This window comes from Acomys minous (assembly GCF_964271855.1).
Source record: "Acomys minous genome assembly, chromosome: 3".
Taxonomy (NCBI): Eukaryota; Metazoa; Chordata; class Mammalia; order Rodentia; family Muridae; genus Acomys; species Acomys minous.
The window spans coordinates 113,499,529-113,527,207 of NC_140485.1; the positions used below are offsets into that span (position 1 = coordinate 113,499,529).

The following is a 27,679-nucleotide window of genomic DNA, read 5'->3' on the forward strand; positions in this document are numbered from 1 at the left end:
TATAAACATGCGTACACACACACATACATGAACACATACATGCGCACACACACGCACAACTTAGAATCAAAATAAAATCTAAGTAGAACAATGATTTGGTCTAAATAGAGAAAAGAGGAAGAGAAGAACAAGGTTGCGGAAGGTAAAGTGAATTGTAGAAGACTACATGCTTTCTGCATGGCTGTGAGAAGTGGGTGACTTTCTCCTCTTCATACCATGTTAGTCTCTGAGACACAAGTATGTGAATTCAATATTCAGCAACAAGACAGTGGCATTGTTTTAATTTTGAAAAAAAAAGCCAGACATGAAGTATTTGATTTATTTATGTTTAATAAATAATTAGGCTATGGCTCTAGAAATTATTCTTAATAGTACTTATACTCTTGATATTAATGGACATTTTCCCATGAGCTCAGGATGAGGAAGAATATACATATAAGCCATGGATACACACATCTTTAAAATATAAAAAGTTAATTGATAGCACACAATCTATAAAAACTTAAGAAAAACAGCAAGGTAGATTTAAACCAAAAAAAAAAAAAAAAAGCCTACCAATAATCTTTTGTATTTCGTGTTAAGAGTTCTATATTTAAAACATAGGCCATAATTTTTTAAATTTTAAACTGAACTGTTCCAAAGATTCACTGTGTTTGAAACGGTTTTATTTTTCAACTTCAACTGTTCTTAAGCTCTCAGTGTGACTATAGATTTTCACACTCCCTAAAATTATACTATTTTTGTAGTCATGTTGAATGTATTGAGGAAGTAAGTGGTATGGAGAATTCAGCCACTCATTTATAATGATTCCTCTTCTTCCTTTTTTCCTCACAGAATGTTTACACAGTTAGCTTCCCCAAGCCTGGTTTTGTGGAGCTCGCTCCTGTGCCCATTGATGTCGGAACAGAAATCAACCTGTCCTTCAGTACCAAGAACGAGTCTGGCATCATTCTCCTGGGAAGTGGAGGGACACCAACACCACCCAGGAGAAAAAGGAGGCAAACTGCCCAGGTACCGTCACGGCTCACTCATTAGACATTTTCCCCTTGCTTTCAAATAGCACCTTTAGAGGGTGAGAGGTGCTCAGTTGGTGAAGTGTGTGCCTCAAATAGCACCATTTAATTGGTTTTATAGTTAGGCTTACATCACTTATTTTGACTATTGTCTCGGTTAACCAGGACTGATCACTCTCAGTGAGAGAATTCATAGTTATTACCAAGTCAGGTATGATCAAGCAAATAGACAAACTGCCTTACAAATATACCTGTAAATATGAAAACATCTTTACACATGAGATGATGTCATTTTTGTTAGATGATTCTATATGTGTATGTGTTTGTAGAGAGAGGTTCATGTGTGCGTGCTCAGGTCCATGTCACATGTATGTGTGTGTCTAAGTGTAAAGGACAAAGTTCAGCAGTTATTAATTTTTGATTTTGAGACAGAGTCTCACCCTGGGCTAGAACTCACCAAGTAGGTTAGGTTGGCTGGCCAGCAAGCCCCTTAACTCTTCATGCATCCACCTCTTCGGTGCTGGAATTCCAGGCATGTGCTGCAAGTTCACCTGGATTTTTTTTTTCAAAGGTAGGTTCTAGGGATTGAACGAAGTCCTCTTCATGTTTGCAAAGCAAGTACTTTACCACCTGAGCTCTCCTGGGCCTTGAGAGAGACCTTTTAAATTGTTAAGATTTTAATATTGAGTAATGATTAGTAGGCAAAAAAAATCTTAATTATTTCTCTAAAACACAAGTAGGCCTACCACAAGAGATCCGTGAAGAGGAGCAAAGACTGTATAACCATGAGAATCTCAGAAATATGGAAATAGAAGCCAGTGAGATGGTCCAGTAGGCTGAGGTCCTCGCTGACTAGTGGACTGTCTGAGTTTGAGCCCTGGGGTCCACGTGGTGGGAGAGGAGACCTGGCTGCCACAAGTGATTGGTCCTCTGACTCTTGCGTTCCTGCCTCATGCCATGGCAGTGCTCCCCCAAAACATTCACAAACTGAATAAACAAATCCACGATTCTCAAATAATGTTATAATCTAATATTTACAAATTAAAAATCACACAACCATGTCAACAGATTTAAGAAAAACATTGGGTAAAATCTAACAACAAGCATGGCTTTAAAAAAAAAAACAGTGAATGAAGAGGAAGAAACATTCTGTCTGTAAAAAGATGATGGTGAGTGGTCTGCATGTAAGAACATCACATGTGGGAGGCTATGAAATAGGACCTAAATAAGGGTGGCTGTTTCACATCCATACTCTTGACATTAAGCATGAACCATGGGTTCATCATGAGGAAGAATATAGACATAAGCCATGGATATACACATCTTTAAAACAAAAACGTTCATTGATAGAAGACAATCTAGAGACTTATGAAAGTCTACCTGTCTGCGGCAGCAAGGAAAGGACAAGTTGCTGGCTAACAAAAGGAACTGTGTGTTTAAAAAATAAACACAGCAAGTTAGACAGATGAGAAAACTGTAAAGTTTTATCGAGAGCCATTAAAGCCGTTCTCAACGAATGCACACATTCATCTTGTTAGTGAAAAAACACTCATTATTAAAAATATATCAGTTTTCCCTAATGTGATGCACAGACTTAATTTCAGTAAGAATCCCATCTTAGAGCATGATAGGTTTGGGTTTTTGTTTGTTTGTTTTTTAATTTATATCAAAGATCAAAATCCAGCAAAACTTCTGAAATAGAAGAATATGGTGGTAGGGGCTGTGGCACCAGATATCAGCTCGTTCTAGGCCAGGGATTTAGACTGTCATCATGTGTTCACCCCTGGAAAATTCTGTCCTGGTAGTACAGAGTGGGGAAGACTGGATGTGCCCAACGGGTGGCATCCCAGATCATTAAGAACACAGTAGGCATTCCCTGAATGACTACAGGGCCATTGGTTTCTGTACAGGAAAGAATGATATAATTCTTGCTTTGTACCAAACTGGAAAAATAAGCTCCCAGAAAATTAAAAGTTATCAACACAGAAGCAAATAAAAGTTTCAAACTTTAGAAGAAAATAGCCCAGAATGGTGGCACCACCTTTAATTCTAGCACTGAGGAGGCAGAAACAGGCATATGTGTCTGAGTTTGGAGCCAGCCTGGTCTACATCATGAGTTCCAGAACAGCCAGAGCTACATCAAAGGAAAACCCTGCTCCCCATGGAAGGTATATGTATATATAGATTGTGATATGGGGATATATAATATGTGTGTATACATATATACAAAAAACTACAGAGTGATAGATGTATACATAGATAGAGCAGCTACATTATAAATGATAGACAGGTGATAGATGCATAGACATACAAATGATACATAGATGATAGATAGATAGATAGATAGATAGATAGATAGATAGATTTGATCTTATTGATCTCCTGGATGAAATTTAGTTAGCAAAACAAGAGTGTAAATACAACCACATAAATATTAAAAGTCTCCATTTGTCAAAAACAAAAAAACACCAAATGCAAGCATCTGCTTGAAAAGATGTCGCTGATGTAACCTTCAAAAACCCCAGTAACTGAGTGTAAAAGCAACTTTCAGAAACGAAGATGCAACTGAGACATGTACAACAATGAATAGATCCGACTAGACACTTCACAGAAGAGAAGGCACGATGGGTGCAAAAAAAAAAAATTTTTTTTTCAAGGCATTCAACTTTGAGGTCGCAGATGATGAATGCATTTTTCAATCCGCACTACACTAGAGTCCATATCCACTAGGATGATAAGACATTACAAAATACGACGATATCAAGTGCTGGCAAGGCCTTTGTTCAGGGCAGCCCTTACTGCTGCAGGCAGAGGAAACCGATCCAGTTGCTCTGGTGACTGCATTGGACTCTTCTATAAGGCGGACCACATGCATACTCTACAAGTCAGGGACCCCACCCTGTGTACAGAGCTGAACACTGGCACAGGTGCGCAATGAGACAGGTACAAAAGTGCCCCTGAGGAACAGCATTTATTTATAACAGATAAGTTTAAAAAAAAAAAAAAAAGAACTCAAATACTCATCAGCTGGAGAAGAGAGCAGGAAACTGGTGTTTTGGCTAAATGATGCAGAACACAGTAGCAGCAAGGGCTGAATTACAAGGCAACAAGACAGCAGGGGTGGATGGGAGGAAAGAGGACTAAGCAGCAGTGAAGATACGATGAGCTCACTTGTCTAGGTTTTGTCAGAAGAAGCACCGGGCATATTATTTACGGAAGATACATGTGTGGATGTCCAAAAAAAGTAATGTTTTAAATCCTGGGATAATAAATCCTGTAACAGTGGTACCCTGGGATGGGGAGGCAGAAAGAAGAGATTGGGGGGAAAAGCTCGAGGGAACTAAAGCACTAGCTTCTTACATTGCATGGCAGATTACAACAGAGCTGACCAGAGCATAAACATGGCCTCAGGTCTGACATAAATGCATTTACAGCAGGAGGACTACATCAGTCAGCGTGAAACATTCTCCAGATGCTGGAGAGACGACTCAGGCGTTGACAGTGTTGGCTGTTCTTGCAGAGGAGCCCAGGGATGCCTCACACCCACTTGCAACGCCTGTTCCAGAGGATCTGGCTCCCCGCCCCCTCTTCTGGCCTAGACAGGCACCTGAACTCATACACAGATATACATAATTTACAATTTTTTTAAAAAGTCTTCTATATTTTTTTTCTTGACACACAGAGGAAGAATAGTAATATTTAACTTCTCACTGCGTGTAATAACCATTGAATAGATATAAAAAAGAATGCTACCAAATCCTTCATCTTCTAATCCTGAAAAATAAAAAACTTTTCTCCCTTTTGAAAATGATAGGTGCCTGGGCAGTGGTGACGCATGCCTTTAATCCCAGCACTTGGGGAGGCAGAGGCAGTTGGATCTCAGTGAGTTTGAGGCCAGCCTGATCTACGAAGAGAGTTCCAGGACAGCCAGGGCTGTTACACATAAAAACCCTGCTCGAAAAACAAAACCAAACAAACAAAAACCAGACTGTTTCATTTGAGCTGGAGCAATGGCTCAGAGGTTAGAGGACTGACTGCTCTTCCAGAGGTCCTGAGTTCAATTCCCAGCAACCACATGGTGGCTCACAACCATCTATAATGTGATGTGATGCCCTCTTCTGGCCTGAAGGTGTACATGCAGGCAGAGCACTGTATACATAATAAATAAACAAATCTTTTAAAATATACATGAAAGAAAGAAAGAAAATGATACATGGATTATATTAAGAATCAAACCAAACATTCTGAAATTTTCACCACAGCATGTTTGTCCCCTTGGTCACTGCCAAATGTCTTAGCACTGAATAAATGGTTTAAATCAACAGATTTCAGGCAAGTTCTTCAAATAGAATGTGTTCTTATTAAAACAATTAACATAAGAAATAATAAGTAGTGAAGTACAAAGTCCATCAAAAATAAAATTGTAATGCTCCAGACATTTGATGATAGTTGATATCTAGGTTTTTTTTTTTAAATAATCACATAATATTTGTTATCTTCAAAAGGAAATAGTGTTGAAATTGTTCAAGTGTGTTGAGAGTCAGCATTACCTAAATGGATATATTTCATTTGTGAAAACTGACAGTTGAAGTTACCCAGAAGGCTATTTGTGATTGTGTTTGCGGTATCTAACAATCAGCTAAAACAGTTTCTGAGTAAGTGGCTTGTGGTGGCCCCGTTGGCGGATGGCGAGGGCTGACCCTGAGCACACTGTGTGCTGGACACGCAGCTGCATAGAGAAGCTAGTGAATTATTGAAGGCATGATCATGCTGACGGGATACATCTTAGTCACTCCTGGAGGACGGAAGGATCACTGTAAAAGGCGGTGCCCTGCTACTACACAGGAGAGAGAGTGCATAGAGCATCAGCTTTGGGTACAAGGATTGCACCCAAGCTCCCTGTAGTTCATAATCGGGTATCAAAACCATCCTGGTTGCTATGGTAACAGTGACACAGAAGAAAGCAGGAGTGGTTGCAGATGGAAAATTGTCTTTCTAAAACGTGGGAGACGAATTACATGTTTGTTGCAGCGATCTCTTCCGCCAGCTTGGGGACAAATTAAAGTGTGAACCCTCAGATCCCGTGAGGTTGAGTCAGATTGAATTTCTAGAAGCTAGCTGCCCTTTTGTGGGTAGAAAGGAGAGCGATTTTTTTGATACCGTTTGATTGCTGATGGGTCCTGTGAGTTAGAGGACAGAGGTAAGCAGGTTGAATATTAGAAACTTGTCAGATGACTGATGTCAGGGTACCCACCTGCCCCCTTGCACAACAAGCAAAACATTAGTGGATTGGGGGACAAAAGACGCTCCTGCCTCCTTATCAAGTCTGTTGAAGCAAATATTGAGAGGCTAGGAGCTGGCTCAGTGGGTAATAGCCCCTGCTGAACAAGCATGAAGGCCTGAGTTCAAATCCCTAGGATCTACATAGATAGCCAGATGCGGAAGTGGAAGAACCTATAACCCAGCCCTGCGGGAGGCAGAAACAGCATTGTTGCTGGGGTTTGGAGGGTGCCAGCCTAACTCCAAGTTCAGTGAGAGACCCTGTCCGAAGTGAGTAAGACAGAACAGTAAAACAGAACCTGGCATCCTCCTTGCCTTCTCTGTGGATATGACAGACTGTCACTACAGCCAAGTCACAGTTGGCAACCCTTGGTTAATCTTTATTACCTCTTCTCACCGCCCCCCTCGCCCCCTTTGCAGGCTTATTACGCCATATTCCTCAACAAGGGCCGTCTGGAAGTGCATCTCTCCTCGGGGACACGAACAATGAGGAAAATTGTCATCAAACCAGATCCAAATCTGTTTCATGACGGGAGAGAACATTCCGTTCACATGGAAAGAACTAGAGGGTAACTAGGACTAGAGCAATTGCTGCTGCCTTAACTAATGTGCCCCCCCCCGCTCCCCACCCCACCCCCCCCCCCCCGCCCTCGCTGCCAGCAGAGCTCTCTGCCTGAACTGTCCGCACCGTGTGGACAAACCGCACGCTCCAAATTGTGACAGTTCACTCCGGTCCTCTTCCTTGTGTTTTCGTCTTTGGGAACCTCAGAGGCCTGAGGAGTTCCCTTCTCTGTGGCTCTTCTCCTCTTCTTCTTTACACTGTGCATCTTCTCAGGCAATTTTTTTAAAAAATCCCTCCTCCTGTCTCTTCTGTAGCTCGCATGGCGCCGGCAGCCTTTGGCTGCTGCTAGCTAGTTCATTCGGGTTCCACACCAATGATGGCAGCTGCTTAGAAACCTGGCCCCAATACGATGGACCAAGACAGTAGCTGTCAGACCTAAGCCTCTTAGGAGTCTGCTTCGTCCCTGTCTGTTCCCTAAAAGTGTTCAGGGCTGTCTGGGAGAAATGGGTCACAGCAGAAGAGGGGAATGGTGGCCATTTGTAATCATTTATGGCGGCCACTTCTCTACCAGTCTGCAAGGCTACTTGTCCTGCGCCCGGAGCTAGGGAATCGTCCTTAAGCATAGAAACTGATTGCCGCATGTCTGCATGCTTACTTTATTGGGGAAGCCATCTGTGTTCCTCATCAAAACACTGTGTAGCAACTCAGAGAGGAAATTAGTTCAGAAGGGCAGTGAGAGGAAAAGAAAACAGAAGGCAGGGGCTTGGAGGGCCTCAGACCTCTAGACCAGCAACCCGTTTATGAAACCAAAGGCAGAGAGACAAGAACTGGAAATCCAATCTGATGAAACCTCAAAGCAGAGAGAGCACCCAGGAGGACAGCAATGGTGTGGATGGGGAGCTGTGGTCCAAAGCAGCTGTAGTCAGACATTGGAGGTCTGTATTTTCTAGGTATCCTCCTGTATAGGTAATAGTTTAAATAGGTACTGAGGGTTTCTTGTTTTCTACCTAAATGATAAAGCCTTCTTTGGTTTGCTTTGTTATTGTGACATGGAGCATTTGCTCGTGGGCTAAATTAATTCTAATCATTTGTGTTGTGTCTAGACTGAAAGGCTTGGAACTCATGATTAAGAAAGAAAAAAAAAAGAGTGATCAATATTTAGACAACTCAGAACTTTTAATGATTTAATAGCAAAGTTTCACGGTCAGAGTGTCTGGGGTCGGGGTAGAAAACTACCTTTTCCCACGTAACTCTTGCTGAGTACTTTTATTTTTAATGATTTATTTATTTTACTTGTGTTGGTGTTTTGCCTGCATGTATGTCTGTGAGAGGGTGTCAGATCCTCTGGAACTGAACTCAAGACCTCTAGAAGAGCAGCCAGTGCTCTTAACCGCTGAGCCATCTCTCCAGCCCTTTTTGTTTTGTTTTGTTTTGTTTTTTTAATGTTTTCACATCTACATTTTAGGCCACTTGCCAAATGTTAGTCTTTCTCACTGTGGGAAGGACATTTTACAAGTCTTTAAATCTCAATCATTTCAACAACAAACAAATGTAGATTTTGGAAACATAGGTGACCAAAATCCACCAGAAGTATATTATTTTCGAGAGAACTGATTTTCAACTCCGAAGTGTATCCCTATGTTGTACTGAGGTGTCCTTTTAACAGGTGTTTCTTCAAGAAGGGCATTTTATTACGCCAACTTCACAGCTGGTGGCCATCAATCCAGCCTTCATTTGATTAGGCTCTGTATACAGTACATCCCTGAAAACTGGTCACTCGGTTAATTAGCCATATAAACAAACAGGTTTTCCATTCATTGTTAATTACGAGATGATGTGTCAGACATATGACTGTGTGGTTATCTAATTTCTGTGCCAAAATGAACCCGTTTGCTACCCCTGTTCTCCTTGGCACCCCAAGGTCAAAGCACAGTCATCATCTACTCTCTAAGCAACCGCCTGAAGCTGGTTACGCAGACATCACCCCAAAACGGTGACATCACCCGAAAACGGTGTGCTGCTTCATACGGCAATTCCAAAGAATCCACTGTGTTGAGTTCAAACCCAAAATTGTCTTTTAATCATTCTAAATTGTGTGTGAGAAGTGAATTAATGTCCTTTCGTCCCAAATGAGAAAATATTACATAATTTACCTCAAACTGCATAGTAGAAACAAGAGCCAGGTTTAAACCAACTATAAACAGCCTAAATGCTCCTCCTGTGCACGATACTTGACCTGCTAATGTTCTTACTCACTGGGGATGTTAAATTTTTACGTTACCAGGTATCAAGTGTGCTGAGCTATTACTAATTTGAAAATACTTGCTTTCTCCCCCCAGTGCTTTTCCTATGCTAAAGGGCAATCATTTCTTTCCCTAAACTCCAGAACAGCATTGCAACTGTAGAAGCACTTTTAAATTATTTGACTTCTTACCAAATTGGGAGGCAAATTTCTCATGGCTGACATTCTCTACTGTTTTGCTCCTTTTTTTCCTCCCCCAGAGCTGAGGACCGAACCCAGGGCCTTGCGCTTGCTAGGCAAGCGCTCTACTACTGAGCTAAATCCCCAACCCCTCTTTTGCTCCTTTTTAAGCCCTGCTCCATTAACTCCTTTTCTACCTCTTTCTCTCTTTCTCTCTCTCTCTCTTTTTCTGGGGTTGGGGGGCGCTCAGCCATTTTCTTATCTAATTTCCTGGTACTCAGTAACCCCTGCCTTGTTTGTTGAGTGCCTTGATTTTGACCTTTCCCCTGGAGTCTACCCCCATGGACATCAGCTCTAATTGGACAAAAACTCTGAAACCCAAAGGTCTAAAATAAGTACTTGGGTGACGGGGATGAAGGAATGGATTGACCCTGTCTCCTGTGAAAACATTCAACACACAGGTACAGAATATGGCCAAAGACAAGGAAGTTATGTTTTCAGAAGTTCCAACTGTCAGAGCTCATGACTTAGGCACTGTCACCCCAGTCCTGTCTCCCTTAGCATTCAATAGATGTCAACAGAAATATCATTTTATTTTTCAAGTAAGCTACAAATACTCCTTTTAATACCTTCCTCCACGTACACAATTGCTGATGGCTTGGAAAGTTATTGGACCCATTTTGCAAATAAGTAAGGAACAGAGTACCCCTGAAGTTATCAAAGAAAGTAATCAGCTAAACTTTGACAGTGCTAACAGGGATGAGTGTTTTGCATAAAGTAGCCATCAGTTACAAGTTATGAATGAGGGACTGGAAAGACAGCTGAGTGCTTAAGACCATCTACTGCTCTTGCTGAGGGTTCCCAGCACTCATATCTCATGGCTTACAACCACCTGTAACTCCAGCTCCGGGGCATCCAGCGCCATCTTCTGGATTCCACTGGCTCCTGCACTCATTTTCAAATATACTTACACAGGGATATATACGCATACATATAATTATAAATAAAATAAATCTTAAAAAATAAAATAAAATCAGGACAGATTATCACACCAGAATGGATTTGTTGTTAATGTCCTTATCTAAAAAGGAACTGAATCAATTATTTATATTCAATGTTTCTTAAATGTAAAATGAGAGGGAAATGCCCTTATTATGTACCGCAGCCTCGGGGCAAACTCTTAATTAATGTATTCCACTGTTTGAAGTAAGTGTTTTTAATCTGCATTTTATAAATGAATAAAATGAAACTAAGCATGATTAAATAACTTGCCCAAGGTCACGCTGCTAGGAAGACTGCACACTAATACCGAATTCCAGGCCGGCCTGACTCACATTCCTTCTGCATTACAGCTTGGGAAGGCCTGTTGTGAAGCTCCCCCTTACAACAGCACTGTTGGAGAAGCTACCTTAGAAGAGAAGGGCCTGTTAACACTCTAATGGAGAGGAAAGTTGCTCTCAGTGCACACACCTCAGCAGTAGATTAAATCCCCAGCTAAATCCTTGGGAGCATTGTTCAATGCCTTAGAGCCAGAGAAGGCTGCCTGGGGGTGCAGGGGTCAGGCCCTGCCCTGTAAATCACTCACACCTGGAAGTGAGTGCCTGTCTCCTTCAAACCACCAATGCGCTGAGCAGTGAGGTTGCACCTCCTGGGTTTTGCCAAACTATTCTCCCAGTCTTTTCTTTAAAACACAAACAAACAAACAAACAAAACAGAAAAAACAAAAGCCTCCCTGGTTTCCATTTGAAACAAAATCTTACTCGTGCCTCTACAACACCTGAATTGTGACATTTCAAGCCACAACAAAGTTCTTTTGTTTTTTTGTTTGTTTGTTTTTGTTTTTGTTTTTATTTATGTTGGAATTAGACCAAAGTAGATCCACTGCTCAGCTCCAGGTTCTAACATGTCTTAATTTATTGTTTTGAGCTCGCTTGCCTTGATTGCCAGCTTCCTCACCACCACCCCCCACCCTCCCACCCCACACACATCCACACCCACACCCCCGCCATTGTTAACAAAAGTCAATTAATATGGCAATGCGCTTAGGTGTTCCCTTCAGCTGAGAACTAAGTTCTCAGTAATCCATTTACAATCCCTCCACGATGAGGAACAGAATTGTGATCACTGTTGGGACCAAGCTTAAAACCCTCTTGTACAAAGAAAATGAGAAAACGCCTTTGGCCGTTTTCATCATTAGAACTCCGTTTCTTGGTGCTTTGCCTTTGGATCCAAGGATTGTTGTGAATAAGTAGTATGTAGTTCTCAATTAGTAGCGTGTGAGTAATCACTCATAAGCAAATTAGGGAAATTAATGAAACAGCCACTGAGGAAATTCACTGCAAGGAACAATTAGCTTGGTGTTCTGGCCTGCCTCTTCTATTCAAAAGCCAGCAGCTACATTCTTTACAAAATGTACTGTAAGTGTTTGCTGTTGACTCCTGCAGCCTCAGCTCCCAGGAGGATGGTTTGTCCCCTAGCTAGAAGATAATAGTTAGCACAAACCACCGCACAAAGAGCCAAGCAAAATTCATCCCCACGCTATGCCAAACTCATGGACCCCTATCCCATTAGACACAGCTATAGGGCCCCGCAGCCTCTGTTCTCACAGAACTTGTGTTGGGCTGAAAACCTGTGTTGCCACCTGCATCAGAGACATGCACAAACCAGCCAAGCAATTGCTGCACTCCGATAAACTTTCAATTCGAGTTAATGAGCAAGGCCTGAGACAAAGTCTTAGGAAACCTTGGTGTTTGTTGCTTGTTTGGTGTCAAGGTCCTAATCATCCAGTCTGGGCCATCTTAAAAGCTATGGGAGGTCAGAGTGCCATGGGTCATGTAAAATTGTATCTGTCAACGGGCTGAGAAAGATCAGGAGTTCAAAGCCAGCTTAAAGTTACACAGCTAGACCTCTTCTCACCAATAGTAATAACAACAGCATAATAGAAAAATTAATTCTGGGGAGCAGAGAGCGAGGGGGGGGAATGGGAAAGTCGTTCCTAACTGGACTGAATATCGGTTGTCTTCAAATGTTTTACCAGTGTCTTCACTGTCCAAGTCGATGAAGACAGGAGACATATGCAAAATCTGACAGCGGAGCAGCCTATCGAAGTGAAGAGGCTTTTTGTCGGGGGTGCGCCTCCGGAATCTCAGCCCTCCCCGCTCAGGAATATCCCTGCTTTTGAAGGCTGTGTATGGAATCTTGTTATTAACTCTGTGTAAGTGACTCTTATTTCTGCTCCCCATTTGCTTTACAATTTAACATGAAGGTCGCTGTAGCGTCCACATTATCCAAAACCCACAGGAGGGAAGAGGCTATGAAGAGCTTTAATGTAGGCCTGGAATTCTACCCTGACCATTTCAAGGCAGGGCTGGGAGCAGTCTGATTGTTAAGGAAGAAGACAATAGAAAATAAGATAAACTTTCGTTTTGGTTATATTTGATTAGCCCCATGGACTTTGCACGGCCTGTAGCCTTCAAAAATGCTGACATTGGCCGCTGTGCCTACCAAATGCCCCGGGAGGATGAAGATGGCACCGTGCCAGCTGAAGTCATTGTTCAGCCTCAGCCAGTGCCCAGCCCTGCCTTCCCCTCACCTGCGCCTGCCCTGGCACACGTAAGTGTTCACATAGACTTTGCTTTTGAACCTTCTCCTTTGAGTCATTTCCAGAAGGGACGTTGGCCAAGCTACCTAGTAGCCTCAGCCACTACTACTAGCACTGGAGCACCAAGAACGTGCCTGTGAAAGGCCAGCCTCCTCACACCTCCTCTAAATTGCTTTTACTTTCACATATATCCCTTTAATTTTGACATTCATAAACTAGAACCGAGTTTCCACAGAAACGCTGAAGAGGATAGAAAGGTTCAGAATCTAGATTCAAAGTCACTTATGACACCAATACGCAGAGATACTTGTGGTGGTCTTCAGTCCCTTGGAATGTCATGCATGCATCGTATCATATAATGTGGGGCCTTCCTTTTTAAAACTGCTAATACATAATCACAGCTGTCTATAAGTATCACATAAATGTATATCTGTGACTGACATGATAATTCTACGAGAGAGAGAGAGAGAGAGAGAGAGAGAGAGAGAATTCAGCACAGTACAAGAGACAGGACATCTTTGGTGAAAATCTTGAGTCAGTCAACCAGCCTACACCCCAGTCTCAGCCCTCCAACCTAGCAGCTAAGTGAATGTGGGAAAAGCCACTTAGCCAGTCAAGGCCCCAGGCCCCCAACTTGTAAAGTGAGGATCTTAACAGCCCAGATGTCAAACCTCATCAGAAGCTTAGAAGATAGTTTCTACGTGCCTGAAATAAACTAAGGGTAAACTAATGATGGCATTTGCTGTGTGAGAAGGCTTACCACATGCCCACCTCTAGCCAAACAAGTTCTATCTAGTATGATATGCATCATCATAACAGCTCTGTGAAGTCCAGATTGACAGCCCATGTCCAGCCAAAATGAATCTTCTGGTACTATAGTTGTTACAATGAAATTATGATAATGACTGTGTTATAATCAATATTCTTACGATGCTATAATAATCAAGGGGCATGGTGTATGTGGAACTTTGAAAATTGAGACTTTGTTTTTTTATAAGATAGTATTTTATTTTCATTTATGTATATTATTAGAATGTATTGGTGCCTAGGGTCACCAATTAACAACCAAAAGGTCCTGGTCAAGTAGGGTGATTTCTCCCTTGGGTACTGCGGAGATCTGCTACATAGATGCTTCCAACAAGTCCATCTGCTGGTTGGCTTTGATTTAGTAATCCTATTTGGTCAAGCAATACCTCTTAGGCCTCATCATCAGTAGATCTTCATCTTTGTGTGTTGCTTTGTTTGGGGTGAGGTAGAGAAGGTCTTTGGTGGTCTCTACTGAGTACCTCATTTAGCCAAATCAGTGGTTAACCCATTGTCAGCCATCCAAAGTTAGACAGTGTTTCCCATATGTTAATCTCATTCGATGAGGCTAGAACCTAGCATCTCCTTGTGCTTCTATCTTATTAAACAACCTATTCTGGTCCAGGATATTCCTGTATGTTCTACAAAGCTTGCTTTAAGAAGTCCCTCAAGCACATCACTCTAGTTTCTGAAACATGGAGATTTTTAGAAATACGTTTTCTTGGAATCTCTTATTCTAGTTCTTATCCTAATTCATCTTTTCTTAGCAAAATAGTTTGCCTTTTCCAAAAACACGGCATGGCACTTAGAAGACAAGATTGCTGACCAAGGCTTGAGGAGAAGGCCAACTTGCTCACCAGGAAAGTACTGAATCGTGGAGAAAAAAAGATCTTGAAAGTCCCAACTCTTTTATAAATTTATTTTCAATGTGTATGAGTATTCGCCTACATGCATGTGTGTGCACCATGTGAGGCAGACAAAGTTTAAAAGATGGCACAGGTGAAGATGGTTGTGAGCTGTGGTATGGGTGCCGGGAACTGAACACAGCATCCTGCGCAAGAATAGCAAGTGTTCCTAACTTCTCATCCATCTCTCCAGCATAGAAAACCCACCGCATAAATGACCCCATGGGAGAGGTTATAGTGTGGCCTCAGATTATGCACACAAGTAATAAAGACCTGAACCCCGCATGCCATCTCTCCTACTGCACATTGTATTCATTTGTCACTGTAGGGTAAGAAAGTTTTAGAATTTTCCAACTTCGTGATTTTTGTTTGTTTTAAGACAGAGTCTCACTCTGGAGACCAGGCTAGCCTCAAACCCACAGGAGATCCACCTGCCTCTGCCTCTCAAGTGTTGGAACTAAAGGCATGCACCACCGCACCAAGCAGAATCATATTTCATAAGATACATATTATCCATTTTAATTTCATTTAGTTTTTTCCTTTTTGGAAAAAAAGGGAAGGTGCCTAAAAGCTAACAACTTGGTAATTTATTTTATAAAATATACGTATTGAGAGCCCAGCAAATGCAAGATGGGCACCACCACGGCTAAGCAGGAAGGAACAGAGGGAAGGAGCGCTCGCTCGCCATTGCTCGGTGAGCTACACAGCTGATGTTCTTTCGTGTGAGGGAATCTATTGACAGTGAGGACAATTAACTCTGAAGATCCTTAAATAGTATCCATAAAAGTAGCTTGAACAACATCTAGCCTGAGGTAACACCCTATCACGGTGTTGCTCCTTTTGTGAGAATTAGGTGGGGTAGCCTTGCACACTTTCAGGGTGACCACGCACACTGGGTGCCCTCGGATACTGAACCATGCTCTGCTTGTAGGCAGTTCCAGACTCAGGCATGAAATGGCTCTCGGGCCTTGTTTCCTAACATTTCTGAGTTTAGATTTTCAATCTTAGATGTGGGCGCTGCTACCTCCAAGCCCTGACGGGAGTCGCTGTCCTTCTTTCCCATCTTTATCTCGTAGACCCTCTTTTACCGCTAATTTTTGTCAGCAGCTTAGAGTGAAAAGAAAACATTCCCTGTGCTTCCAGCTAGTTGAAAAGTATCCTGGGAAGGCCCTGCCCTGTGAAATGGATATGTCAATCCTGTGGTTAGTATGTGGTCAGCCACCCTGGATTCCATAGTATTTCCTGCATGTTATCTCCTTTCACGGTGCCAGAAGCCGACCAGCCCTTTGTACTATCTCTCTGGATATTTGGTCCTTTAACAAGAAAGACATCCCTGCATTATAAATGTGTGTGTGTGTGTGTGTGTGTGTGTGTGTGTGTGTGTGTGTGTGTCGTCTAGAATGACAGGGATGGGGTGGATAAGCACCTGGGCATATCAATACAGAAACCAATTGATGTGTTCAAATGGAACAAGCGCCTGCAGTGATGACTCCAAGCCTTCTCGAGAAGCACGGCCCAGGGGGATTGACATACAACAAAGTGGCTGCTTTTTTTTTTTTTAATCTTGGGTGAAAGTTGAACATAGCCCTTCCAAATGAAGTGAAGAGTTCTGATAAGGTCTCTTTGGGAATCAGGGAAAAGTGAGCTGAAATGGGGGGAAAAAACAAAAATAAAAACAAAAACAAAAACCAGAGCACTGGAGAGTGATTCCTTTAGCAGTATCAGAAGCAGCGCTTTAACCGCTGTGTGCAGCCAAAGCGATGGGATAAAGCAATTGGCCACCGACATGTATTTAAAGGGAAAACGCACATTCTCCACCCTCTAAGTGGAACCCATCTTAAGGCTTATCACTAAAAGGACCCAGTTCCCACCCAAGAGCTCACATACAAGGGGTTAGCATGACTCAGTGTGGCAGCACACACAGCAGCAGGCATTGCGTACATCAGGGCAATGAAGTCGGTGGTGCAAAAGTACCTATTTAGTATTCACGCACTAAGATCACCAAGAGCGAGCATCAGATGGAATTTTAGCCCACACTTATTAGTGGGATCACTGACTCATGAAGGAAGAAAATTATACAATTTTTAGCATGAGTCATCATTCGGTGCCCGTTTGCTGAATGCGCTTGGAATCTCAGCTCTTCAGCTATCTGAGCTCAAGTTCCACTTACCAAGAAACCACAAGCTGCCTCGAAGTCAATAACTTATCTCCACGTTGGTCAACCAGGCACCCGGAATTGAAAATGACCACGGCTTTAATCTGACCTGAAGTCTAACGGAGTGGAAACCTTTGCCGCGGCAACTGACCTTTTGCTTTGTGACTGGGGCTCCAGGATGGCTTCCTTTAGAATCCTTTCAAGCCACGTCAGGCCCTCAGCAACAAAGAGACTACTCCATTAGGCTCCCCACGTCCTTGTGTACCTAAGAATTATCACCTGCCGCCCAGAGACAAATCAGTCTGCCCTGTCTTTCCCTGGTGCTGTTACCTGTATTATGAAGCATCGCCACCAGGTGGCAGAAGTGTAACGTGTTGAGATTGATGAGCTTCTATTGAGGAGGATTTTTTTTTTTAATTATTATTACTGCTGTCGTTGTTTTTAGCACTGTTCAGAGATTAGTGTTTCCAAAACACAAGAAAATACTTTTCTTGGGCCCTAGAGTAAAGACTTTTCCTTACAGCACACTCCTCTTGCCTAAGTGATTGTGCTGTATGATGACACAGGCAGAAGTCAAACGACCTGGACTAAATCCTTTTTCTTGCAACTGAAAAGTGTTTCTGAAATGACTGTCTAGAAAGTCTGATAATATGTCCAAGGTGAGGGGGGGACTTCTGCTCAGCTGTCCAGTTTACCAGCAGGCAAAATCATAATGTTCAAAGAAAAAAAAAATCTACAACCTAGCACAAAACACCTAATCTTTACAATGCCACCATTCTAAAATGACTTACATTAGAATGTTATTTGGTTTTAACATATTATTTGGTGGCTGGATAAGGGGCTGCACCAGTACAAAGCGACATTAACTACTAGTGGATTTATTCAGGCTGCACGTTATTGGCCCCTTATCCCTTGGCATCCTCGATGCTTTCAATATCTGCTTTCAGAGCTAAAGGTTTTTTAGAGAGGTGTTTGAGTGAAATTCTGTCCCCAAGAACTGACAACACAGAATTCTCTCAGAGAATTCTAAGGAAGGCTACATACGACGCTATTTGCTGAGCTAGGTCCTGTGTACAGGAAATACCCTGAAAGCCTGATAAATGATTCTTGTTCTATTAATAGCCCTTTGAGGGCCAGCACATTAAGCCACTGAAGGCTTTCCATTTGGGCTTCCTTTGTTGGCCATGTAACAGGAAAGGTATTGCTGAGGGTTATGAATAGAACTATCCTGCCCTAGCCACTGGGCTTTTGCATAGATGTGTGTGAGTTTCAGCCAGGCTTCTTTTTGTAACTGAGCATCTCCTAGGAGGCAAGAAAGCACCTGCCCCCATAAAGACCCATTTCATAGCTTTCCAAAATGCTTTTAAGCTCTTTTACCAGCTGTGGCATAATGCCGCCTTTGACCTAGCTCAAGAGAAAGAAGAATACAGTTTTTTCCTCACATAAAGATGTCCTGGGTGCTGATGAGTCACGTCCGAGATCCTCTGTTGAAGAACACGCCTCATCCAAAGCTTGCCCCGGGCTGTTTGGGAGGACCTGCTTAGTCAGCACTGGCTGGGGCTGCCATCCTTCCTTAACTATCAAACTCAGATCTGAAAAGCAGATGGAGCAAAGGTGCTACTGTTATGAACTCTCACACACCCTGTGTTTTAAATGACTTCATCAGCTACCCATACACCAAGCCAGCCTGCAAAAACACAAAGTAAGGAGAAAGCGTGTGGCTTTGTTCTTTGAGGAGCCTTATTTCCTGAGCTGTGGGTTTTTTAGTCTAGGTCGTCAGGATTGGTTATGTGACTGGTGAGGCCGGCTGTGTGCAAAAGGAAAATGCAGGGCCCCTTCATCAAAAATGATTACAAACTTCCAGATGGTGACAACAGAGCATTAAAGCCAGTGACTGCACATCTATGTACCTAGCTGTCCCTCTCAAGCACCCTAGGAAGCTGATCTTTGAACAACAGCAGTGGAAATGGTGTATGGTGTGTTGCATTTAGAAAAAAAAAACCCACATGTGCTGGTTGCCTAGCAACCAGCTAAGGCCCTGAATGGGCTGACTTGCAGGTTTAGATACACCATCTTGAAATTCTGAATTTACAGCAACCTTCTAGTAGACTGATAATTTCTGAGGGAAAAACACTATGGTGGGAAATGGAAATCGGGAGGGGAAGGAGGAACACATTTTTCTGCTCTCATAATCCAAGTGGCTAGCCCATAATTCTCCCTATTTCACCTCCTAAGGAAAAAATTTCCCCATCAGTGAAGTAGATGTGGAAAAGAAATTGCAACTTCCCGGAAATATAAACAATGTTTTTCTTAGAGAGTAAAGAAAATACGAGCGTATCCACACCCATTTTTAACACATCCCTTTAGCAATTCCAGGATGCGGCTAAGGAAAACTAGTTTGAATTCACCAGGCACTTCCTAAGCACGTATTATCCCGCAGATTACAGAGACGACTAAGGGGCAAGCTCTAGTCTTAGGGAATTCTGCATTGTCCAAGGTCAGGATGAGAACGGGTATGAAACACAGCAGCTTCGCCCGGCTACAGATTACCATGATCTCATCTCCTGCCCTTGGCATTTCTCAGGGCGCTTGTGTTGCGGAATCGGAGCCAGCTCTTCTGACAGGGGCCACACAGTTCGGGCTTTCCAAAAACAGCCACGTCGCTATTGCCTTTGATGACACCAAAGTTAAAAACCGGTACGTAATAAATAGTCTACGACATGGCGTAAGAACTGATCGTCAAAGCACTGAAGATTCGCATTTAATCAAAGTCTAATAAACCCACATGTAAAATTCCCAGTGTTAGAGGTTTGTTCGTTGTTTTTAATGCAGGGTAAAGTGGCAAACAGAATTCTGTTTGCCTTGGACTCAAGCGCAAGAGGTTCCTAACCCTAGAAAGACGCCCGGGGACAGATTTTATATCCTTCGTCAAAGCTCAGCCCTCGTGTGGTAGCGCTTTGTCTTAGCCCAACGACATGCTCAGCTTTCTGTTTCTCTTCCCACAATTGTGTTCCACAGCCTCACCATCGAGCTGGAAGTGCGAACCGAGGCTGAATCGGGTCTGCTCTTTTACATGGCCCGCATCAACCACGCCGATTTCGCTACTGTTCAGCTGAGAAACGGATTCCCCTACTTCAGTTACGACCTGGGAAGTGGTAACACCAGCACCATGATCCCCACCAGGATCAACGATGGCCGCTGGCACAAGGTAACAGTGCCCGAGATGTGGGTCCTGGAGACAGCCATAGACCTTCCCCTGCTAGAACTGTTTTGCCAGTGGGGAACCTAACTGTAGAGTTAGAGAAGTGCAGTGCGCCAGACACTGAACAATGGTCGGTGGTATGTACAAACGCCTTGAGGATGCGTCTACACCTGAGTAGGTTTCTGTTTCACCGCTTATGAAGTCATTGCGATACTACAGAGTCCTGCCATCGTTAGATAACTGCGGCTCCCAAGCTACTGTGCAAACAGTTCCATTGGTTTAAGAGAGAATGAGAGAGCTGGGTACGGTGGCAGTGTTTAGGGAGGCAGGGACAGGCAGAGCTCTGTGAGTTAGGGTTAGTCAGCCTGATCTACAAAGGGCGTCCAGGACAGCCAAGGCTACACAGAGAAACCCTGTCTCTAAAATCAGAAAGAGAGAAACAGAGAGAGAGAGAGAGAGAGACAGAGACAGAGAGAGACAGAGAGAGAGACAGAGAGAGAGAGAGACAGAGAGAGAGAGAGAGAGAGAGAGAGAGAGAGAGAGAGAGAGAGAGAGAAGAATACATTCATCGTGGTGCTTTTGTATTTAGCTTAAATAAATAATGTTCAAGACTGTGAATTCCTCTCTACTAAGAAATCATACATGGCCAAAGTGAAATGTTGGAAGCATTAAGATGGGTCCTAAGACTCACCCGTCACCCTAACAGATACTGGTCTGAAAATCAGGAGACTGGAAATCTCTGCAATACAAAGTTTAAGGGGCCCCAAGGTACCATTTCCACCAACAGTCATTTGCAACAACTTTAAATGTTGGCCCTACACCCAGAAACTGATGCTATTGTGGGAGCAGAGGCTCATTTGCCAACTTACTCCTCTTTGGCATGACTGCAAGTAGATAATATGTGGCCTGATTAAAATAAAACTTTGAAATTTGTCTCTGCACCTGCGATAGCCTATTAACTAAAGTTTCCCTAGGTAGACCAATAAAATGTTTAATTTTCAGAGTGCAAGATTATTAGATGTTGGGTTTGATGTATTAACCTGATTTGGCTTGTTATGTCAGTGAGAAAGCCAAAGAATGGAAGAAAATAGAATTACAAATACAAACGGCAAGTCCATCCATTTTCTACCCTGGAAATAAGATGTGAGAACTTAGCTGCTTGGGACCTTTGAAGCAGCAAGTGTGGCTCCTAGCCAGGGAAATTTTGTTAAGGTCCTTCTGTTCTCTGGCTAATGGAAACATAAATGCAACACTTGAGAAGGAAAAAAAAAGGGGGACATATATATAGACCACCAAGTTGAGACTAGAAACGGCTCAGAGCTGTCAGTCTGCAAAATTCCTTATGGCATACCTATAGAGCAAATATGCACTAAACTGTTTCTGGAATTTTGTATAAAACTTACCCAGAAAAAAATTATATTCAAAGACAGATTTTCATGTGCTCTGTAAAACATATTTACTTCCCCTTCTATTGGCACATAGGTGATATAACTTTCCCTTGCAAATACCAGGAAAACTTGTTATGTCTTGTGGTTTTGTTCAAGAGTCACATTAACAATGGCTTCTGCCCTTTGTAGATTAAGATTGTAAGAGTGAAGCAAGAAGGAATTCTGTACGTAGATGATGCCTCCAACCAAACCACGAGTCCCAAGAAAGCTGACATCCTGGACGTTGTGGGGACGCTGTATGTCGGTGGGCTGCCAATCAACTATACTACACGCAGAATTGGTCCAGTGAGTGAATCATTTCCTGTCGTCTGTGTGGTAGAGTAAGGAACTTGTGCATATATATTTTTTAGATTCTGAAGGCTCGTGTTTCATTATTACTTACTTGTGTGTAGGGAAGCTTCTCTTTAGAGAACTGTAGGAGGTCTTCTAGGTAACCTAGACTGTGGGCGATCAGAGCACAGAATGTGGGAGCGCTCCATGGCATCCGATGTCCTCGGTTCAAGTATCCCCTTAACTAGATACTCACACTAGCTGTTCAACCCTAAGCCAATCATTTTCCTTCTCTTTAAATAAACCCTTTCATTTCAAAACATGGCAATGATAACACCAATGAAATAAAGATTCTATAATGATTAAATGAGATAATATATGTAGAGTTTTTTGGAAAAGGACTAGACATATGAAAAGCACTGGACAACAAGGCGGGTGAAGGTGATGATATTCAAGTTGTGCTTTTAGAACTCTTTTTCCTTTTTTTTATTATTTTATTTTATTTTTTATTTTTTGGGTTTTTGAAACAGGGTTTCTGTGTAGCCCTGGCTGTCTTGAAATTCACAGAGATTCACCTGCTTCTGCCTCCCAAGTCCTGGGATCAAAGGCGTGTGCCACCACTGCCTGGCTTCCTTTTAGAGCTATTAAGAGATGTGGGACTTAAAGAGTAGGTACCAAATTTTGACTTTAGAACTTACAGTCTTAACAACTGCAGAGATTAATATTTACCAGTTAAGTTTTGTGAACTTGGCTTACGTCCTGGGTTCCTTTGGAAAGTACTATTCTGAAAAGCACATGGGACTGTAGTGTTTAATGACTGTGTTGCAGACAAGTGTGATTGCATTCTCCACTTGATTAGTAACTGCCCCTGGAGAGCTGCTTATACATCAGGGCCCATCACTGTTACAGTTACAGTGTTCAGCCTCCCCCCCCCCCCCCGTGTGTGTGTGTGTGTGTGTGTGTGTGTGTGTGTGTGTGTATGTGTGTGTGTGTGTAATATAAATTACCCTTTCATAATTATGGAAAATACTAACTACCTATCAAGAACAAGAGTCTGGAGTGATAGTAGCAAAGATGCTCGATTTGAATTACTACACCCAATGCACTGCAGAGGATCAGGGCATAGACTTAAGATAGCTCCAAATTCCATCATCCCTAAACTTTCAAGTTTTGCTTATATATTTTTCTTAGGGCAGGGACCATTACTTTCATTAGGTCTCTGTTCAAAAGGAAGTAGAACTGGTCCAAACTTGTCTTTTTTGTTGTTAGAAATTGAAACATAGATCCCAACAGAATGCATAAATAGTAAGTTTAACAAATTATCCATAAAGCTATTAAATCAGGAATATAATAGAGAAATCAAAAGTTGCCATGCTCACATGCACCTCACAGCTCTGGCAAGTCAATGGGCACAAGCTGAGATCAGGTCCTTAGAATACCAGGTCATCGTGGTCCTGGCTAGGTGCACCGTGCGTGGACAAGCTTGACATTGGATTTCTGCCCCCTGTGTCGTGAAGTCTGGAGTGCAGAGGTCCAGAGCCTCCAGGCAACTTGGAGGCATGTTCTTGGAGAACTGGATCATGACTTTGTATAGCTGTACTACACGTTAGAGTGCACCCCACAGATGTTATAGTACACATAGAGAGTGTACCCCACAGATGGCTGTACTACACAGAGAGTATACCCCACAGACGTTATAGTACACATAGAGATTGTACCCCACAGATGGCTGTACTACACATAGAGAGTGTACCCCACAGACAGTTACACTGCACATAGAGTGTACCCCATAGGTGGTTACACTACACATAGACAGTGTACCCCACAGATGGCTATACTACACATAGAGACTGTACCCCACATGTGGTTACACTAACATAGAGTGTACCCCACATGTGGTTACACTAACATAGAGAGTGTACCCCACATGTGGTTACACTAACATAGAGAGTGTACCCCACAAGTAGTTATACTACACACAGAAGGAAAACATTGCTAAATTTGGTGTCTATTCCTTCTGACTTGACTGCTCAGGTGACCTATAGCCTGGATGGCTGTGTGAGGAATCTTCACATGGAACAGGCCCCTGTTAGTCTGGACCAGCCGACTTCCAGCTTCCAGGTTGGGACATGCTTTGCCAACGCTCAGAAGGGGACTTATTTCGATGGAACTGGCTTTGCCAAAGCAGGTGAGGTATTTCTCCTTCTTTCATGCTGACTAATGCCCACTTCTTGTTGTGCCAAAAAAACTAAAGTCCCCGGGGTCCTGAACTATTCATCATTTAAACTACACATTAGTTTTTATAGCTAACAACAACAACAACAACAAATACCTCTAAAGCATTCGCATATGGTTGGTGGTTGGCGGTGGGTGGGGGCAGGGCTGTAGTTCGGTGATAAAGCTCATGCCTAGGACGGGTGAGCCCGTGGATTCTGTCTGTAAGAGCCAAAGCAAACCAACAACTGCAGCAAAAATCCCCATGTGTGATTCTGATTTTACAGAAAACTTATAAAAAATTAAGCAAAGGGAAGAAAAGCTATTTGGAGATTCTGTTCTGTTGCTTCACTGTAAATCAATGGGAGCAAAATGAATGTGACTATGTGAGAAGGCTCATGTGTAACGTCCTCTTTTCAGTGTTTTCTGCCTAACTCTCTGGAGGTAAAATACCATCCTTCGTTCTACTTTTAAAACACCTTTCAAGGTACCCTTTCAACACATGAGCACGCACCCGTGCGCACATCCACCCCCCCAACACACACACACAAAGGCACACACACACACACACACACACACACACACACACACAGGCACACAATACTACCCATTTGTGGTTGACAGTGTCTACAGATGTCATTTTGCCTGGCTTTAAGTATTAATTTCCAATCTAGGTCTGCATTACTGAAATTGAACATCACATTGGGAAAGAAAATAAGAAATAATCTATATTTACATAAAACCCCTTAAGTTAGCTGCTATGAGAGAATGCTCAGGACCGTGGGCTTTTGAGTCACATATATTTGTTCATTAGGAAAAGAATAAGGAACACATAGTGTGTGAGTGGTAATTATAGGAAATGGGAAAATGAGGTGTAATTTCTGCCTTTAGATGTATATTATCAATAATAAAATTCAACTTTCAGAGAAATCACAAGAAGGAAAGCTTAATTTTTAAATACTGGAAAAGACTCAGTATCCTGCAGATTTACGAGAAAGATCAATTTTGTTTGGAAGTCAGAAATAGTTTTATGGAGAAAAAGATATTTGAGCAAAGATTTGTTATATGAGCTGAGCATTCCATGTTGTGGGCATGCATGTTAGACCCCTCCAACCTGGGCACACATGGAAACCCACCTCTGTAGAGGCAGAATTCTGAAAAACAGGGCACGTGTCCCATACAGAAACACTGGAGGGTAGGATGGAATCCAAAAATCATGTGCTATGAAAGTCAAAAGTTTCCCTAGATTTCTGCAAATTCACAAGTGTCGACCATGCCGTAGGTTTGGTGCTAAGCTTCAACTTCAGGGCATAATGGATTCACTTGTCATCCTGCCTACTGTTGGTACTGGAGCAAATGGGACCAAAAAAAACAAAAAAGAAAAAAAATCACACCTCCATTTCCCCATTTATCTTCCCATCCCTTCCACTCAGAGCGGAGTACAATTTACACAAGGCATGGGTGGTCAGAGCTGCAGGTTACTGCGGAGAAACCCATGCACGGCCGCTATAAGAGGCCCAATAGCTCGGTTCTTCAATGCAGTCCAGCCCCCCAGTCCCTGGACAGTGTACCAACCTCCCCACTACATCTTCAGTTGAACCATCTTAGGTCATTCCTTTCTTCTCTTTACTACTCTCTTGCTGTTTCATTTTCCAGAAAAGTTCAGCCCCTTCTGCCGTTCACTTTATAATTGTGTTTTAAATCCACTCAATCTTTTCCATGCAAATTCATCAAGATCCATGGGAGAACAAAAAGTCTTGCACCACTATAAGTTCCACCCTTCACTGGGGACAGCTGTGGTCACATGTGGCATGTACAGCTGGCACAGTAAATAGAAAGCATGGAGAGAATTTTCTGGACTGCTTCCCTGGTACCCTGTGGAGTTCAGGTAGTCTTAACCATTCTTAGGAAACCATTTTATTCATTAGTGAAATATCTTAAATTCTTATTTAACAGCTAAATAAATCTATGAGCCAAATATTAAAAAGTCTTGAGAAAAGAATTAGCTGGATTAAATAGAAAAGATTATGTCCTTGAATCTTTCCATAAAAAAATTATAGCTGCAATGTTCCTCTTCATTTAATGAAATATTTAATACTGTTTGAACTCTCTCCAGTCACTGTAGTGCCATTTATAGTGTCTCAATAAAATTTTACTGAGTAATCATTGAAATGTTTTACTTAACCAACAGACCTCAGAAATGCTCATCCTTGGCTTTGAGAGTCCTTGGTTCTGTCCTACTGTGTGCTCATTTGTTAGGCTCTCCAATGATTTAGGCTACACTGTGTGCCAGATTCCTAGGCAGTTCCAAGAGTAAAACCAGGAGCAGTATAGTTATAGCACTAGCCTCTCACATCAGCAGCCAAGAAGGTAAGCAAGAGCTATCAAGTACACCGCTGGTGAAGCCACGGGTTAGAATTAGTTCAAACTGAAACTTTAACCATTTTCTCCTCCCAGTTGGTGGGTTCAAAGTGGGGTTGGACCTCCTGGTAGAATTTGAATTCCGAACCACAAGACCCACTGGAGTTCTCCTGGGAATCAGCAGTCAGAAAATGGACGGAATGGGTATTGAAATGATTGATGAAAAGGTGAGTGTCTACAGCCCAAACACAGCGTCCCCTCTCCCGACACTGGTGTTCCCACTCAGAACTCTGGTTTGACATCTTGCTCATCTCTTCACTGCAAGAAAGCTAGGTTCCATCTTCTCATTCTTCTGGGTCATTATAATCTGTGCGCATTTTTGTCAACAACCATACCGTGCACCAGCCTATACTTTAGATGTGTCAATCCTGCTGGACCACAATTGTGTTGGCCAATTATGGACCAAGTGTTTTGGATGCCCAGCACTTAGTGTGATGCCCCAAGGACATCTGCATCTATGCACCTAGTCTACAAAACCACTGGGATTGCAGGGTGGGGGTGGGGGTGGGGAAAGAGGTTCAGGTATCTGAAATCAGCGTACCTCTTACAACAGGTAAGCCTCGCCCCTCAGTCACTGAGACCAGCAACATGCCAGTTCCCCATTTTCACTTACAAGCACTCATACTTTTCCCAAAGAGCAAACATATACAAGTGTATAACCTATTGATTAGGTTATCACCTAATCATAAATGCATCTTTGTCCATGACTGCCTGTGGACAGCAACCTATAGGGAGGTGTGCTCGTGATGTGTTTTGCAATGTGGAGAGCAGGTAAAAAGAGGAAAGTAAGTGAGAAAGTTCACACATTTTCTCACTGGCTCGTATATAAGGATTGTACTTCCACTGGGCTTGTATTTCCCACCTTGGGGTGCTGGTGCTGCCCAAGAAACACGACAGGATGATCAAAAACATACCTTCCTTGCCTCTCTCTCTCTCTTTATTTTTCAAACCATCCCTTAAACAACATTAAAAAAAAAAATACCCAGGAACAGATAGGCAAAACTTCCTAGTTTTGTCAAATTTTCAAAGCCTACATTCATTTCATCTTTTTCAAAATACTAAGTCTCTTCACAGATGCAAAATGTCCTTTTTTTTTTTTTTTTACAAATTCTACTCAGTGTCCTTCACTCTAGTATTTACATTACTATATATTTTGCAAACTTTTCGCCTTGCCTTATTAATCTTTTTTTAAACAAAAGATTTCTTTCGTCTACCTTGTCAAGTGCATTGCCAAGCTGACTAATGTTTTTAATATTTCAGTATGTTCCTTTTCTTCAACCGCTTCAAAAGAATTCTGATGTCTCAAATTTCAGGGACCTTGCCATGTTACTAAAAACAGATTTTTCTCATTTAAACAAGACCTTCTAGTCAAGTTCTTTCTT

At 42.4% G+C, this 27,679-nt stretch overlaps 1 protein-coding gene across 1 annotated transcript in view; it reads left to right on the top strand.

Annotated features, from left to right (window-relative positions):
• The window catches only part of LAMA2 (laminin subunit alpha 2), a 588,770-nt gene that overhangs the window by 556,457 nt on the left and 4,634 nt on the right, over nt 1-27,679 (top strand). The window contains exons 53-61 of the mRNA XM_084776810.1: nt 835-1,011; nt 6,714-6,862; nt 12,315-12,491; nt 12,721-12,889; nt 19,327-19,439; nt 19,761-19,950; nt 21,522-21,677; nt 23,697-23,850; nt 26,334-26,464. Of these exons, the coding sequence (XP_084632936.1) occupies nt 835-1,011; nt 6,714-6,862; nt 12,315-12,491; nt 12,721-12,889; nt 19,327-19,439; nt 19,761-19,950; nt 21,522-21,677; nt 23,697-23,850; nt 26,334-26,464 (1,416 nt within the window). The remainder of the gene's footprint in view (nt 1-834; nt 1,012-6,713; nt 6,863-12,314; nt 12,492-12,720; nt 12,890-19,326; nt 19,440-19,760; nt 19,951-21,521; nt 21,678-23,696; nt 23,851-26,333; nt 26,465-27,679) is intronic.